The sequence below is a fragment of the Oncorhynchus masou genome, chromosome 27, assembly GCF_036934945.1.
Source record: "Oncorhynchus masou masou isolate Uvic2021 chromosome 27, UVic_Omas_1.1, whole genome shotgun sequence".
In the NCBI taxonomy this organism is placed as follows: Eukaryota; Metazoa; Chordata; class Actinopteri; order Salmoniformes; family Salmonidae; genus Oncorhynchus; species Oncorhynchus masou.
The window spans coordinates 14422627-14439219 of NC_088238.1; the positions used below are offsets into that span (position 1 = coordinate 14422627).

The window sequence follows — 16593 nt, forward strand, 5'->3', positions numbered from 1 at the left end:
TTTCCACTGGTATTTACCTGCCGTTTATTAGGACAATTAGAATGGTGTCATTGGGTAGTTTCTGGCACTAATTACATGAATTCAACACAATTGGTAACCAACTAGCTGATACATGGATTGGAGTGCTTGTTGTGATGATTCCCAAAGAAACAAATAAAGAATTCACAATATATTGTCTTTACATAAGAGAGTAATTACCATTTTACCACGTAGAGTCAAAGTAAATACTCTCTGTACCTAAGGAGAATTGTGGAACTAATTTTGACATGTAAAAGTGTTTTTTTAATGTTAATTCTTAGGATTTTACATGGGTCAGTTACTAGAATGAATTCCACACCCACCTATACCGTTTAAATACAGTGCTAACCAGTAGTCTTGACCAGTAACAGTATGTTGACCCACATTTTGAGAGAAAAAACTGCTATTCCCAGTGGACCTAACTGGGTCATGTTCATTAGGAACAAAACGGACTAAAACAGGACTTGTCCCATAAGAAGCGCTCAATTTCATTTTCCGTCGCGTGCTCTAATGAACACAACCCCTGTGAAGGGAAATGCCAACAGGGCTAGCCGACGGCCCAACATGGGTATGTTATGGAGAGTCACAGCATTAGCGTAAACTCCAGTGTTGCTTGCCAATCTAAACACCAGTGCTTGTGTAAAAGGCGTTACGGAAAATAAGAATGTTTATTATAAAATCAGGCCTTTCTGTTGCGCTTTCAAATGGGGAAATCCCCTAGTAGCTCAGTGAGTAATAAACTACAATTACATTATTGGTCTGTATGGATACCCACAATGCTTCATATCCAAAAGATATGCTTTATTGAAAGGAATGTATTTACAGTCAATTTAGCTTGAAATATACACTTAGTGGCCAGATGATTAGGTAAACCACCCCGTTCACGAAAATGGGTCGCTCCTACAGACAGTGAGTCACTTGTCAATGGCTTGCTCTATAAAGCATGCAGATAGGCATTCAGTTATTGTCGATTGAATGTTAGAATGGGCAAAACGAGTCACCTAAGTGACTTTGAGCGTGGTATGATCGTCGATGCCAGGTGTGCCGGTTCCAGGAGCTCAGAAACAGACGGTCTCCTGGGCTTGTCTAGGGTTTACCGAGAATGGTGAGCCAAACAAAACTCGTGCAAGCTAACAGGCGGCATCTCGAAACGCACAACTCGTCGGTCCTTGTCACGGATGGGCTATTTGCAGCAGACGACCACACCAGGTTCCACTCCTATCAGCTAAAAACAAGAAGAAGCGGCTCCAGTGGGCAGGCGATCACCAATACTGGACAACTGAGGAGTGGAAACACATCGTCTGGTCCAACGAGTCAGGATTTGGCGTAAGCAGCATGAGTCCATGGCCCCATCCTGCCTGGTGTCAACGATACATGCTGGTGGCGGTGGTGTAATGGTGTGGGGAATGTTTTCCTGGCAAACATTAAGTCCCTTGATACCAATAGAGCAACGTTTGAACGCCACACCGTGTTGAATCTATGCCCTGAAGAATTCAGGCTGTTCTGGATGTAAAGGGGGGACAACGATTTACTCTGTGTGAATGGATTTGATGTAAAACTAAATTGGAATATCCCTTAAAATGTGTAGAAATCAATTGGGTAACACTTTACTGTAAAGGCTGTAGGTGCAATGATTTATTTAAGCAATACGGCTCGAGGGGGTGTGGTATATCGCCAATATACCACGGCTAAGGTCTGTTCTTAGGCAAGAAGCAACGCTGAGTGCATGGATACAGCCCTTAGCCGTGGTATATTGGCCATATACCACAAACCCCCAAGGTGCCTTATTGCTATTACAAACTGGTTACCAACATAATTGGCGCAGTAAAAAGAAAGGCTTCAGGGATCAAACAACCCAGTTTATAAAACTTGTTATAGCATGCATGGCAAACTATAGTTGGGAGATTTAACATACACACAAGCTAAATTGACTGTAAAGCTAATGAGCTTATTACATTACTTGCTTTTGCACTTTCATATTTGAGAAGGGCCGACAGAATTGTCTTGTTCTCAACTCTATGAGAGTATTAGCGGATAACTGGATGGATATAAATAGCAGATCAATGTCGTAAACCGCATTGACAAAAAAGTAACTGGACAGAGTCTACATTATTTCAGCAGGGGTTGGACTCCGGTTGCTGGGTTTTTTCCCTTTTCAATAAATTACAGATCGTGACATTTGAGAGGAGTCAAATGGCGAATAGGTGTGAATGGAGGAGTTCTCCATTTCCTGTCTGGCTGGAGTACTTCCTGACTAGATGTGTTCCTTTTAGCTCCCCTGGGGCACAGGGTGGGCAGTTTCAACATTGACCATTCCATTGGTCATAAAGTGAAAACTCCACCCATCCAGGATACTGGGTGAGCTAAAACGAAACAAGCACACATTGACACTGTCCAGGCATCTGGACCTTTTCGGAACCTTGGTTTCTCAGCCATTTCACTGGTAGCTCAGTTGGTTCTGGTAGCTCAGTTGGTTAGAATATATACTGAACAACAATAGACATGCAAGAGAGTCAAGAACGCAGAAAGAGAACAGACCACCTCAACTCTTGTCAATGGTGGATCATCCAACCAGAATCTTTGGCCTCAAAGCCAGTCCTTGCACCATTGAAATGATCAAGCAGCCTTGAAAATAAACACCATCTACATGAAAGCTTGAGCCCCATCCAGCAGATGAATTCCAGACTCCCACACCCCCTGGGTGACCCTGGGGTTGATGACCTAGTCCTGGTCCAGTTTGATTGGGTAGGACTTGATCATGACCAGGTTACTGCCAAGGGTCAGTACGGTGCTGCAGGTTGTAGTTCTGAAGCTCAATCTGGTCCTTTATCTGGTTGATCAGAATCTGAGACAAGAGGATCCCCACCAGCTAATGGCAGAGAGAGAGAGAAAGAGGACACAGGAAAACAATAGAGGCTGAGTGAGCAGAGAAGTGACTTTAGAGAAGTGACTTCACGTGGTTCCTGACCCTCTCTCCACTTCTAGATGATGTGCCCATAGAGTTACAATGTGAATCTAAATAGACCAGGACTGGGGTCAAATGAAATTGAAGTCAGTCAATTCAAGAAGTACACTGAAATTCCAATTTAACAATTAAAATAACAAAATGTACTTTCAATTACTTCTTAATAACCTGAAAAGGAGAAGCTATGTATTTCTAATGTTTGATTTGAAGGAATTGAGTGACATCAATTCAAATGGAACCCAACCCTGAAATAGACTACACAAGTGTGTGATGTCTACCTGTGGGATGGCCAGACCCAGGGCGATGCCCCCTAGCATGAACAGGTTGCTGTGGATCCAGTTGACCAGCTTGTCGATGCAGCCATTGGTGTGGATGAAGGCACCAGCCTGCAGGAATGGCAGCTCCTGCATCCCCTGACCACACATTGTGTTAATGACCGCCTGCAGAGAGAGATACATTTTAATTTCAATGCACAAGCACGTACATGGGCATGCACATTGTGCTCTGTTGAAACTAAATCACACTTGACAATAAAGTGGAACATAAAAATAGCACACTTAACTGTAGCCTGTCATGATTTATTTACTGGCAAGATGATTGTAATACCCCAAGGCCCCGACCTCTAACCCCTGACCTCATCTTTAGACAGCAGGCAGCAGGAGAAGGGAACAGAGCAGCGCTCTCGGCTGCGGTTGTCTGTGGTGCAGTTGAAGTACATGTTCTGAGACCAGTCGGTGTAGGTGACACCTCCACAACAGCTGAACTGAGGAGACAAGGACAAACAAGTCATTGGTTAATGGATTGTATAGCCTGTGTAGTCAACAGCTGTCAGTCTGTATTTGTGTGAAACTTGTTGTCAGTGTGGTGTGTAGATGTCGTCTTTTAACTCAGGAGCTTTCTGATTAAGACCTATACAATGAACTGAACTGTTGTTTTCAGTTGAGGACGATAGAGGAACCTAAAAACCTCAAACCCTCGACCAAATCTGACAAAGACCCCTCAGTACTGAATAAACAGTAGTGTAACTACCGTCGCAGTACAGTACTTGAGTTCAAGGTGTATTATTCGGGAACAACAAGTTTTACAGTGAGAAAGTGTTGTTTCCAGTTATATGTGGTCCACTCCTCACCTCTTTCTGACCAAAGTCGATGAGGTTCTGTAGGTCAATGTCATCCCTATAATGAACGATGGCATTGTTGATAAACTCACTCACTTTATTCCGTGCCTTTAGAAAATACAGAAAAGAAAGATGACATTTGTTTTAAATAATTTGTTTAGTCAATCAACTAATACACTTAATTGTACCCTGAGCAAGACAAGATTGTTCCCACATGAATGAATTACACACATGTATTTATCCTGAGTAAATCCTGGTAATATAATACCCCCATAGCTAGAAAACAGACCTGACTTTCTTTAAGCTGCATTCTGTCTTTACAAACATGCACACACACGCAAGCAAGCACGCACAGTAGCACGCGCACACTCAAAGTTTACACGTAGTACATTCCTCTGAAAACCAACAGCCTGCTGCTGGATGAGTTAAATCGACCGGTGAAGTGCAGTTGAAGGCAACTAGCAGCAGAGGGCGCTCTCTGGCCACAAGTCACTGACAAACAGCCTAAAAAAATAACTTCCTCTTCTAAATGTACATTAGCATTATTGTCGTCATTATCATATTTCTGACCCTTATCTTACAGTAATTACTTAAATGAACTGATATGAGCACTAACTGAGCCAATTGAACATTAGAAAGCCAACCATATTCAACAGTCACAATGTATGAAAGTCTAATCCAAAAGCATGGCTTTCGTTGGCTGCTCTTGTAAATATTGTGAATTCACGTCAAATCTTTCTCTTTTAATGATTTCTATTTTCCTCTTGTTGTATATGCTGTGTGTACGTTTCAATTACGCAGATTTTATTCTGCACAAGAACTGCCCTTTGGGGACAGTAACAATCTATTGAATTGACCTCAAAGAGAGATGTTGCACTTCTTTAACAAGAACTGGAGAAGGACAGAATGTTGGGACCAGGTCAAGGCATAATGACCTAGCTAGAGGCAGGGGCGGAGGAGACGGAACGTGAGGGAATGAGTTCCCAGAGTGAACTTCTTAGGGGGAACCGACATATACAGTTTATTATGGCTAATAAAATGCTGCATGATACAACCAATAGAAATAATTCCCATAGTGATACCCCCATAATTCCCAGTGATACCCCCATAATTCTCATATAATTATGGGGGTATCACGATCCTTTCCTAGTGGAGATACAGTACCTTATCTGAGAAGACGAAGCCCAGGACACCTGCAGCTAGTTGCAGCAGAAAGATGATAGTCAGGAAGATGCAGAACTGGAGGAAATAAGGAAGGAAGGAAAAAAAGAGAGAGAGAAAGAAAGGGAGAGAGAGGAAGAGTTAATCATTTGTTCAGTCTGAGGGCATGTCACTCAAGTCAAACCCCCCCATCAGCAGATAACCTGAGGAGGACTAAAGTATCTCATACTAGGCTATTCAAATGATAGAGCACAACACAGCTGATAATTGGCAGTGGTCCAATTCCAATATTTTTAGAATGCATCCTTCCTTCCTGCCTGCCTTCCTTGAGGTAGAGGTCACTGATTCATACGTCTGGCTATGTGAAAGCACCATTTCTATCTTATTGCTTTCACCCACCAATCCTTAACAGATCACTGATTTCTTCAAGGAAGGTAGGTAGGCATGAAGGTTTTATTTATCAAATATTTACAAGTCTGCATTGTGGGGAATAGGTTCGTAAGTAGGCATTTCACAGTGAAGTCTACACCTGTTGTATTCTGTGAATGTGACCAATAACATTTGATTTGATTTTGATTTGAAGGTGCTCTTTTAAAAATAGTTAGAAGTGGGCTAGACCACTGACTGTCTGTAGGAGGCAGATGTTTTCTCTGAGGGAGCCCACACAGCCACAGAAGGTGATGAAGAACATGAGCACCCCCACGATCAGCAGCAGGATGGCAGGGTCCACCGCTAGACAGGCCATGGCTGCCTCTGGGAGAGGGAGAAAGAGAGGGAGAAAAGGGACAGAGAGCAAGTGAAAGAATCATGTACCGGAGAGAGTGGAGAAAGAGAGTATACGTAGAGCCAAAGAGTGAGTGTGAGTGAGTGAGTAGAGCCAAAGAGTGAGTGAGTGAGTGAGAATACGTGGAGCCAAAGAGAGAGAGAGCGAGAGCTTGATTTGTTTACAATGACTGAAGTTGGTTCTTATCTTAGCAGGAATTACAAACATAGTGGGGATATTCATCAAACCTTCGAGGAAGTTGTGAGCCGATTGCATTTTTGACATTCTTCCTAACAGAGGGAACTTTGGATCCACATAAACAAAATGACATACTCTATAAACGTCCTGTACTGCCTTGGCATTTCTGCCTTGGTGTTGCGACAAGGGCCGTGTTCATAAAGGCACAAAACAGGAGAAATGGAGTGAAACAGGATGGGATGAGACTATCTGGTCCAATAAGAAACTCATTTTCATTTTCCGTTTAGCTACAGTATGGTGCAGGACCTAGGCCTATTGAACTCAGTATGAAAGCACCACTAGAATGACATACAAACAGCTCTGGAAATTCACACTGAATGTAGGCATCCATTAAGTCAATGGAGGATCACTTACCGGCATGTTTCATCATCCTCGCGTAAATGCCAATAGACATCAACACCAATGAGATCATCTGATAAAATGAAAAGAAAAAAGTCACAATGTTATTTTTCTTGTTGTCACGAGGCATATGGAGTAGAATGATATGAGACTAAATATGAACCTGTGTCTTTGTGACAGTATAACACAGGAGAAAGACACTCAGTCCCAAATGAGGGAGAACAGGAGGGATTTAAACTGTCCAAGGCAGATGTTTTTATCTCAATATCAAATAATTAATTACCTTACTGTGATTGTTTGTTTTTTGACCATTTTAATTGCAAACAAAAATACCTTCTTGGCAAAGAGCAATTTCTCAATCAAAAATGTTTCTAGGGTTGAAAACTAGCTGTTATTGGCAGGTTTGGAGGGGTTTGGAATTCTTTTTTTATTGGTCAATTACCAAATGTACTACCTGGTGATGTCACCAGGCAGGCCAAAAGTACATTTTCAAACAGCTCTTACAGTAAAGAGCATTATCATATTCACAATAGTATATAAAACAGTAAGGAGGTATGTGAGAAACAGCTTACTCTGGACATGGAACTCTTCTCCTTTAAGAGCAGACCATAGTTATAACTCTATGGAGCAGATACACATACAGCCAGGCAGGAGCTCGGGGATGTCACTACGCTCAAGTGAAACTTAACATTCAGAACCAGAATCTTCCCCCTGGAGACCTCGGAATTGTATAAAACATTACATTTTTGTTTCTGTCTGATTCTGAGGAGAAATATAATACCCAACTACACAGCAGAGAGTGGAGAGAGAGAGGAGAGAGAGAGAGAGTGGAGAGAGAGAGAGAGAGAGAGAGAGAGAGAGAGAGAGAGAGAGAGAGGAGAGAGAGAGAGAGAGAGAGAGAGAGTGGAGAGAGTGGAGAGAGAGAGAGAGAGAGAGAGAGAGTGGAGAGAGAGAGAGAGAGAGAGAGAGAGTGGAGAGAGAGAGAGAGAGAGAGAGAGAGAGAGAGAGAGAGAGAGAGAGTGGAGAGAGAGAGAGAGAGAGAGAGAGAGAGAGAGAGAGAGAGAGAGAGAGAGAGAGAGTGGAGAGAGAGAGAGAGAGAGAGAGAGAGAGTGGAGAGAGAGAGTGGAGAGAGAGAGTGGAGAGAGAGAGAGAGAGAGAGAGAGAGAGAGAGAGAGAGAGAGGAGAGAGAGAGGGAGAGAGAGAGAGAGAGTGGAGAGAGAGAGTGGAGAGAGAGTGGAGAGAGAGAGAGAGGAGAGAGAGAGAGAGAGAGAGAGTGGAGAGAGAGAGTGGAGAGAGAGAGTGGAAAGAGAGATGGAGAGAGAGGAGAGAGAGAGAGAGAGAGAGTTTTCTGGAGTGAGAGAGAGAGAGATGGAGAATACTGAGAGAGAGAGAGAGAGAGAGAGAGAGAGAGAGGAGAGGTTACTGTAGCACTTGAGAATTCAGATTTGACTGTTCAGACAAGTCTGATTCCTGCCATGTAACGTATCAGACTTCAAACCACCCATGAAGGTAGTTTGGTCCAGGCTTTAGTTGTTCATTAAAGTTTCTCTCCTTTGCATAATTCAACATGCCATCTACAACTCTTGTATTACCTAACAAGCCTTACTAATATACACTGAACAAAAATATAAAACCCAACATGTAAAGTGTTGGTCCCATGTTTTATGAGCTGAAATAAAGGATCCCAGAAATGTTCCATATACACAAAAAGCTTTTCTTTCAAATACTATGCACACATTTGTTTACATCCCTGTTAGTGAGTATTTCTCCTTTGCCAAGATAATCCATCCACCTGCCAGGTGTAGCATATCAATAATATGATCATAGAGCATGATCCTTACACAGGTGCATCTTGTGTTGGGGACAATAATGTGCAGTTTTGTCACACAACACAATGCCACAGATGTCTCAAGTTGAGGGAGCGTGCAATTGGCATGCCGACTACAGGAAAGTCCACCAGAGCTGTTGCCAGAGAAATTAATGTTAATTTCTCTACCATAAGCCACCTCCGTTGTTTTAGAGAATTTGGCAGTACATCCAACCAGCCTCACAACCTTAGACCACATGTATGGCGTGGTGTGGGCGAGCAGTTTGCCGATGTCAATGTTATGAACAAAGTGCCCCATGGTGGCGGTTGGGTTATGGTATCGGCAGGCATAAGCTACGGACAATAAGAACAATTTCATTGCATCAATGGCAATTTGAATGCACAGAGTTACCGTGACGAGATCCTAAGGCCCAGTTTATATTTTTGTTCAGTATACTAAGCTAGCTATTTTTCTTTACGCTGTGAACTGTAGCTTGAAAGATTGTTGGAGCACAAGCTTTAGTATAAACAAGGAACTTGTGATTCAACTACAACGCTAGTGACATGGGACTCTAGTGGGACTTGAGGTTTAGTCACTTGACTACAATACTAGCAATGTGTACGTAACTTAAAACTTAAACAAAAACAATTCAGTGCATGTCAGAACAGAACAGAACCATTGCATTGTGGGTGTGCTGTAGTATTTTCACTAGTTTTAGTCAGAGTGAGTAAAAGTGGCATACAATGTAAAACTAAATTGGATTCTCAAATATACAGTTTATCACACCGAGAATCATATAACGGAACCGACGAACAACTAGTGACTTCATCCATAATAGGCTGATGGGTCACAGTTCAGAACTAGTGAGTTGGGATGTGTTCTGTTCTGTAGAGTTCGTTCTCATTTGACTAAATAAACTTGGCAGCGATCAGAGGGCTTTTCTTATAATGTCCCTTTCTCTCTTTACTCCAACCTGTAGCTTCACCAACATAACAGGGAGCACACAGCATCCCCTCTCCCACTCCTGTATCCAGTTTCCACACCTTGCACTTTGGAGGGAAAAGCCTCGTCTGTCCTCCGAGTAAGGACCAGTCTTCCTCTGCACAAAGGAGGCTAAATGGATAGTTTACAAAAACATTGTTGTTATCTATGCAAAGATAGAGAATAAACTCGAGCCATCTATCCAGTCAATTAGCTATTCATTGGTTGTGGTGTAAATTCTGCCCTCTAAGTTATTTCGGGAAAATGGAAACAGAAAATGGGCGGCCTTCCTACAGCTCTGTACCTCAAATGGAATTGCCATGTGGTCACTAGAGATAGATATCTTCCTTGGTGGTTTGTTCAGATAACTATGGTGTGAACTATGGTGTGAGAGGTTCACATTTGTAGCAATACTGATGACTCCCTCGCTTTTAACAGTCTACGCAGGGTGTTAGATGTGTCCTTCCAGACACATTCTCCAGCTAGCCAGAGGGGGTGAAAAACTACGTCAAAAATGCATTCCTCACAGCCAGAGATGCAAGTTTTTACAAGATCTTATCCTGTTTGCACAAGGCCGAAGAGTAGCTCTTTGACTTGTGGTACGTTGTGAGGGACAGGACTGTAACAATCAGCAGTTTGTTTTTAGGACATCCATGTTCAAACTTGTAAATCAATGTAGAAGTGGCCAGAGATGGAGATGGGGGGGAAACCTGGTTCCGTCCGCGTTCTGGGAGTGAAATCTTGTTGACATGTAAAAAATAGTTTATGGTGAACTAAATTATTTTACATTAGTTTGTTCCTGAGTTACTCTTTTTTCCATGTCCACTTCTGCAGGTGACCCTTGTGGTAAATGTAGCAGATGTAATGCTACCATTACTGTACATAATGAAGAATCAAACCTGAAAGGGAAGTATTTTCAGGGCACATCTGGGTGTGGACACACTGACACTGTAGCCTACATGTTGTTTTGCACATAGCTAACCTCAAGCCCTGTCATTTCCTGTCTATGAATCTGCCTTGATCTGCTATGCATAGGAAGGATTAGCTCTGTTCTCTTCACACAACCAGAAAGAGTTGCCTCTGCTAGTTAATTAACTCCTCTCTGTTAGTAGAGGAATGCCTACTAAACACCCTGGACCAGAGCTAAGGTGCTAGTAGAGGAACGCCTACTAAACACCCTGGACCAGAGCTAAGGTGTTAGTAGAGGAACGCCTACTAAACACCCTGGACCAGAGCTAAGGTAAACACCCTGGACCAGAGCTAAGGTGCTAGTGCCTACTAAACACCCTGGACCAGAGCTAAGGTGCTAGTAGAGGAACGCCTACTAAACACCCTGGACCAGAGCTAAGGTGTTAGTAGAGGAACGCCTACTAAACACCCTGGACCAGAGCTAAGGTGTTAGTAGAGGAACGCCTACTAAACACCCTGGACCAGAGCTAAGGTGCTAGTAGAGGAACGCCTACTAAACACCCTGGACCAGAGCTAAGGTGTTAGTAGAGGAAGAACCTACTAAACAACCTGGACCAGAGCTAAGGTGTTAGTAGAGGAAGAACCTACTAAACAACCTGGACCAGAGCTAAGGTGTTAGTAGAGGAACGCCTACTAAACACCCTGGACCAGAGCTAAGGTGTTAGTAGAGGAAGAACCTACTAAACACCCTGGACCAGAGCTAAGGTGTTAGTAGAGGATTACGTACTAACACCCTGGACCAGAGCTAAGGTGTTAGTAGAGGAACGCCTCCTAAACACCCTGGACCAGAGCTAAGGTGTTAGTAGAGAAACGCCTACTAAACACCCTGGACTAGAGCTAAGGTGTTATAGTAGAGGAACGCCTACTAAACACCCTGGACCAGAGCTAAGGTGTTAGTAGAGGAATACGTCGTAACACCCTGGACCAGAGCTAAGGTGTTAGTGGAGGACCGCCTACTAAACAACCTGGACCAGAGCTAAGGTATTAGTAGAGGAACGCCTACTACACAACCTGGACCAGAGCTAAGGTAGGCCAACGTTTATGCTAGGTTTCCGCTAGTTATGGAATGTAAACACAGCAGAACTGGACATAAATCCACGTCAAAACCTATTAACACTGCAAAGCAGTGCGGACTAAAACCCAACACTGGAAATCCCAGTCTGCAATAACAAGGCTGCTTGTTCTTGCGTCTTAGTCAGAAATCCCCTTAGTGTTGAACAGTGAGTGAAAGTTACAGTTCCCCCAAGCACCTGACAGTAGGCTGACATCTGTACTATCAATTTGCGTAGTTTGTAAACTTCTGCTTCCAGAGTTGTTAATGTTTAACAGCTGGCTGCCTTTTCATAGTCGTTATAGATATTCTGTACTCATGGACAACGTTTGGGGAATTAGCTAAATCAGTCGGCATGCTGACAATCATAAACCAAGCAGATGTCATGAGATCAGGAGCATTCTGAGTGGCACATTTTCCCCAGATGTTTTTCTATTGAACAGATGGTGAGAGATGATGGCAGTGTGGAAAGAGAGAGCGAGGCGTTGTGTCAAAGGGCACGAGGCCAATGATGATTGCCTATGCTGTGTGATGTTAAAGCAGGGCCTTTAATCAAAGGTATGAACTCAATACAGAACACCAAGCCTGGATATTTCAAAGAGCTCCTAATGTGTCATAGGGCGCTCAGAACAGCGCCGACTCTAGTGTCATCACCATCAAAGGCACATCAGTGCTTGGTGACACAGTGATTTGGGGGGGGGGGGGGTCCTCCTCACATATTTTGATACAAACTGTGACTAGGAAAGCTCATTCAAAAGGAAAGAAAATGGGGCCAAGATTAGTTTCTGATAGTCAAACATGCAAAATGCAACTGTAACAAGCATTTGATGAGGTCTAGCAACAACAAAAAAGATCAAATAGCAAATAGCCCTCACAGATAACTGTTTCAACAGCTTTCTAGGATGTGATTGAAGTATCTAAGAGGCATATTTGATATGCTCATTTGACTGCTAAACAGATTTGGAGAGGAGAGTGCATGGGCCCCCTTTTCACAGAACCCCATGTTGCACCATCAGCATATGAATAAATGAAACTTTGCGTTGCTTGGCAACAGCTTGGTTAAAAAAGGAGTTGTGACAGTGGACTGGCATATACAGAGCAGTGTATATTGGAGTTTTGTTTACTGCTCCTAGTGGTTTTCACATTATTATTGAAATGAGAGTCTGGATCCCCTCTATATAAAGACTATTCATTTAGGTCTAAACGTATTCTAGCAGCCAACGTCTATCAAGAACTAGGTCCATTATTAATGGAGTAAAATTGGTTATTTAAACACAAATGAGTTCCAAGACAAGGTGACACTTTGACCAATGAGAGAGCTGCAAGGTATGTGCAGGCATTCCTGAGCATGCCTGTAGCTCCATTCCTCACCACTATCACAGCTGTGATGTTGTAGCTGCTGTTTAAACATGTTCATCAGCAAATAAGCACTCCTTTAGTATGACACCAGTAGGAGTCATTGGTGTCAAACATGAAGCAGAATACAACCTTTATTTCATGTACTCCTTTGAATAGGCAATATTGGTTATTTTCCACGGTTAAGGATTGATTAGGATTGTTTTGTAGCATAGAAGCAAAGGCATAAAAACATAGCTAAATGTTTCATCCTATTGAAGACATGATTGTAACACATACCTATTTTGTGTAGCTATGTGGGGCTTAGAAAGAATGTGTCTTGTTAGTGAGGCTGGTTTTCTCATGCATTCACACAATAACAAATTAACAGCCTAAATCAATGGTTAACCAGTCCTCACAGCAAAGTAAACTAAATTACTGGAAGTTGCTCACGTCCAATGAAAGCTATAACCTAACAGCAAATGGATATTTACAATTTGTACAATGACAATGTGTGCGTAAACTTAAATTGGGCAGAGTGAGGTGCACAGATTACGCAAAATCAGCAGACAAAACCAGCAGAAATCTAAACTTATTAAATACTTACCCAAAATATTAAGTTAAAAAGGAAAAGTAGATATTTGACAACTGGGCTGACAAAGCTGAACTCTTTATCGTAAGTCGCCAGCGCGGCTCTTTTCCCCATGGTTAAAAATCAGAATACCCAATCCGTGCGTAAATGTTGGCTATCACCTTCCTTGGTCTTTCCGCAATAGTCCAGGTAAATCAAAGCATTCATACGTGCGTTTATAGCTACTTTTTATTTACGGAGTAAATTACAGTAGTCTACGTTGTAGAGCGAGTCACTTCTCACCCTCGGTGGTGCTGGATTCCTATTACATTTCCTTATTCAGACAAGTCTAGAGAAAATAGGCTACATACACAACAGGGACACGATCAAAAGCCTTCAGCAGCAGCGCAACATCGGGTTTGTAAAGAGGGCGTCTTTCTCAGTATTGTGCGACGTGAGTCACCTGTTTCAAAGTTGCTAGTGCTTCTGTGATTAATGATTAACGGATGTAGCCGAATATGTAACTTTGAATTTGTTTGGTATCTGCAATGTAATCAATTACAAAACAATACAAAATAAAATAAAAACTATTAATTTGCTTTAATTAATTAAAACATGATTAACAAACCAATTTTATATTTGAGGCTGTAGGTGCATTTGACTACATAAAATAAAACTGGTACACAAATTACACAATAAATACACACTTGCTCAATTTTACATGATTTATACTAACACGGTGTCAAATATCTTTAACGTAAAGGGTTTGTCAGTTTGGCATTAAAGGCCCAATTAGCCGTTTTATATCAATATCAAATAATTTATGGGTAACAATTAGCTAAGTACATTAATGTAATAGATTTCCATAAACAATGGGAAAAAAACAATTTCTCAAGCAAGAATTTTGCTAGGACTTTCTGGGAGTGGTCTGAGTTGGGAAAACTGAAAACTATCTATTATTGGCAGAATTAGGAATTAGAATACTAGAATACTAGACTAGACTTGACACTTCTTATGATGGTCTAAAGGTTAGTCATTTTGATCAGATATTGTGTAAAATAATACATTTTAAGAATTTAAAATATAGCACTCACAGCTTTCCAAGAAAACAAAAATTTAGACATTTAGGATCTGTTTACATGTATTTTAGAGGCTATTTATACAGAAAATGTGATAAAACATATAAAAAAAGTAGTTATAATTATCTGACAATATTTTAATACACACTTTCAGATATATCACATGCATTACATGTATTTTTCTGCATAAGTACAAATCTGGATTATGCCTCAAAAGCCATTCATAGACTAGTTTGGATTTGTCCCTGACCAATATGGCTGCCATTTTCACTCCATTCTGGAACTTGGAGGGTTTATAACATAGATCCCCTCTAGTAATTTAATAGGATCTCTATGTTTGGAACTCTCTTTGTTATTGGTCTATTAACCAAATGATCACCTGGTGAAGTCACCTGGCGATCCGAAACTCCCGCCCATGCAAACCTGCTGATTAGAAGGTCCTATGTAGATTGGATTTTCAAGCAGCAACTATCAGAATTTGTTAAAACACTTTTACAGTGTTAGTTAATCAGCTAGCTGTTGTACAATTGATACAAAACATAGGAAAACTGAACTTTGACTGCAATGGGCCTTTAAATAATCAGTTCCTTTGACATTGATGTTCTCATATGATTACAAAGTTAAACAGATGCACAAAGAGAGAACAGTGAATAGTATTTATGCCTTGAATTGTGAGGAAATTCAGATTACCATGTGCCTTCATCTGAGATCACCATACTTTAAAAAAAGTGATACAAAATTAAATAAAAAGGACCAAATAATTGACCCTCGCGGCCTGTAATGAATGCTGTTATGCCAGGGTATTACACTACACAGACCCTGTCCAGGAGGCTTTTGAGGCCTGGGACTCTCTTAGTCACTGGCAGCCTTCCAGGTAGCCCTCCTCTGGGGTTGCCCTTTAGTGCCAGCTGGCTGCCTGCTGGCACCAGACAAGTTGGATCTGGTCGTCTTATTTCTGCAGAGAGGCTAAGGATTAAAGGGTCCTCTGTTTAGTACTCCATGCTCCTAGGCCTATAGAGTAGAGTGGAGAAAATACATGAACGTAGCCAACCTAAGTTGTTATGTTTTGCCTGATAAGTAGTAGTAGTAGTAATGAAATGAGTGGTGGATATAGTAGTGGTGGTGAAATTGGTACACCCAATTGACCATTTAAGATTGACTATGAAGGGTTGAAGTTGTAAAGTTCACACAGCCAACATTTAGATCCATGACCATTTCTTAACCATTTGTTTGAATGCAGGACCCACCTGCCCCTTTATAAAGTACAGTACTTAGGCAGTATAGGTGACCTAAGCCTTTGACCAAGTATCTATAATTTTATGCCAGCAATATGTCAAAGAGCAGAACGGAGACATCTAGTGATTAGTGACGTACCCTACTAAAAAAAAGCAGAACCGAGACACGAGCTTGTAAAAAGCAGACAATGGCGCCATCTGTCGGAATATTATTTGAGCACATTAATAATATTTAATGAATACATTTATTTTACACAAGAAGGCCACTCGAGAGCGCCTTTGTATCCTTATGGGGTCTGTAGCCCATTGAAGTTGACATTTAAAATGGTTAAGGTTCAACACACCGTCACAGCTTATTGTGAAATAGACATAAATTACTTATTCGAAATTCGTGACAGGCACGATTTTCATCACAACGCATTTCCTGTGTATTACACTATTCTCTTGACGCATTCGTGTACATTTCAAGAATTTCAATTTGCCGAGGCTAACGTGAGCACGGTTATGGGTTAAGGTTGTAGTTAATATGCTAGCTAAGTAGTTAAAGGGTTAGGTTTTTAAGTTGGGTTAAGGTTAGGGGAAGGGTTAGTTAACATGCAAAGTAGTTGCAAAGTAGCGAAAATGCAAAAGTTATCCATGAAGAGATTCGAACACACAATATACGCCCCTCCCTTTCGTTTCTGTATTAAGTAGCCTACTGTCTTTATCAGTGATTAAAATGCACTGTATACAAAATCGTGTACTGCACACGAAAACATATTTTTTCGTGTCTGTCACACATTTCCAATAGGCCTCACAATCTGTGAGGCAATGGCCATCAATAGGGCCAGGCCGACCGTACTACTATTCCATGGGAGAATGAGCGATCTGTCTTTTTTCAAATTTATCTGCAAGGCAATTGTCAGTGTTGACAAAATCGGAATTATGTAGTATGATAAACTGA

At 41.6% G+C, this 16593-nt stretch overlaps 2 protein-coding genes across 4 annotated transcripts in view; one reads left to right on the forward strand and one right to left on the reverse strand.

The window, feature by feature from the left end:
* On the reverse strand, positions 1 to 13759 carry tspan33a (tetraspanin 33a). Its single transcript, XM_064939281.1, has 8 exons — positions 13373 to 13759; positions 6637 to 6694; positions 5887 to 6014; positions 5265 to 5339; positions 4113 to 4208; positions 3618 to 3746; positions 3262 to 3423; positions 1 to 2887 (listed from the first exon to the last, which is right to left on the reverse strand). Exons 1-8 carry the CDS (start codon positions 13469 to 13471, stop codon positions 2786 to 2788), a joined length of 849 nt encoding a protein of 282 aa, XP_064795353.1. The 5' UTR covers positions 13472 to 13759; the 3' UTR covers positions 1 to 2785.
* Positions 10701 to 16593, forward strand: part of slc26a5 (solute carrier family 26 member 5) — a 20413-nt gene continuing 14520 nt past the window's right edge. For 2 of the 3 annotated variants that reach the window (XM_064939272.1, XM_064939275.1), the window contains exon 1: positions 10701 to 11406. The gene's annotated coding sequence lies outside the window, so the exon portion shown is untranslated. The remainder of the gene's footprint in view (positions 11407 to 16593) is intronic. The other variant, XM_064939274.1, reaches the window with a different exon arrangement.

Excerpts from the sequence above, each read along its gene's own strand:
- tspan33a (XM_064939281.1), bottom strand. The coding sequence starts at position 13,471 with ATGGGGAAAAGAGCCGCGCTGGCGACTTACGATAAAGAGTTCAGCTTT. Across the intron at positions 6,015-6,636 it reads GAGGATGATGAAACATGCCG|AGGCAGCCATGGCCTGTCTA; the intron begins GTAAGTGATCCT and ends TCCCTCTCCCAG. Across the intron at positions 4,209-5,264 it reads GCTTCGTCTTCTCAGATAAG|GCACGGAATAAAGTGAGTGA; the intron begins GTACTGTATCTC and ends TATTTTCTAAAG.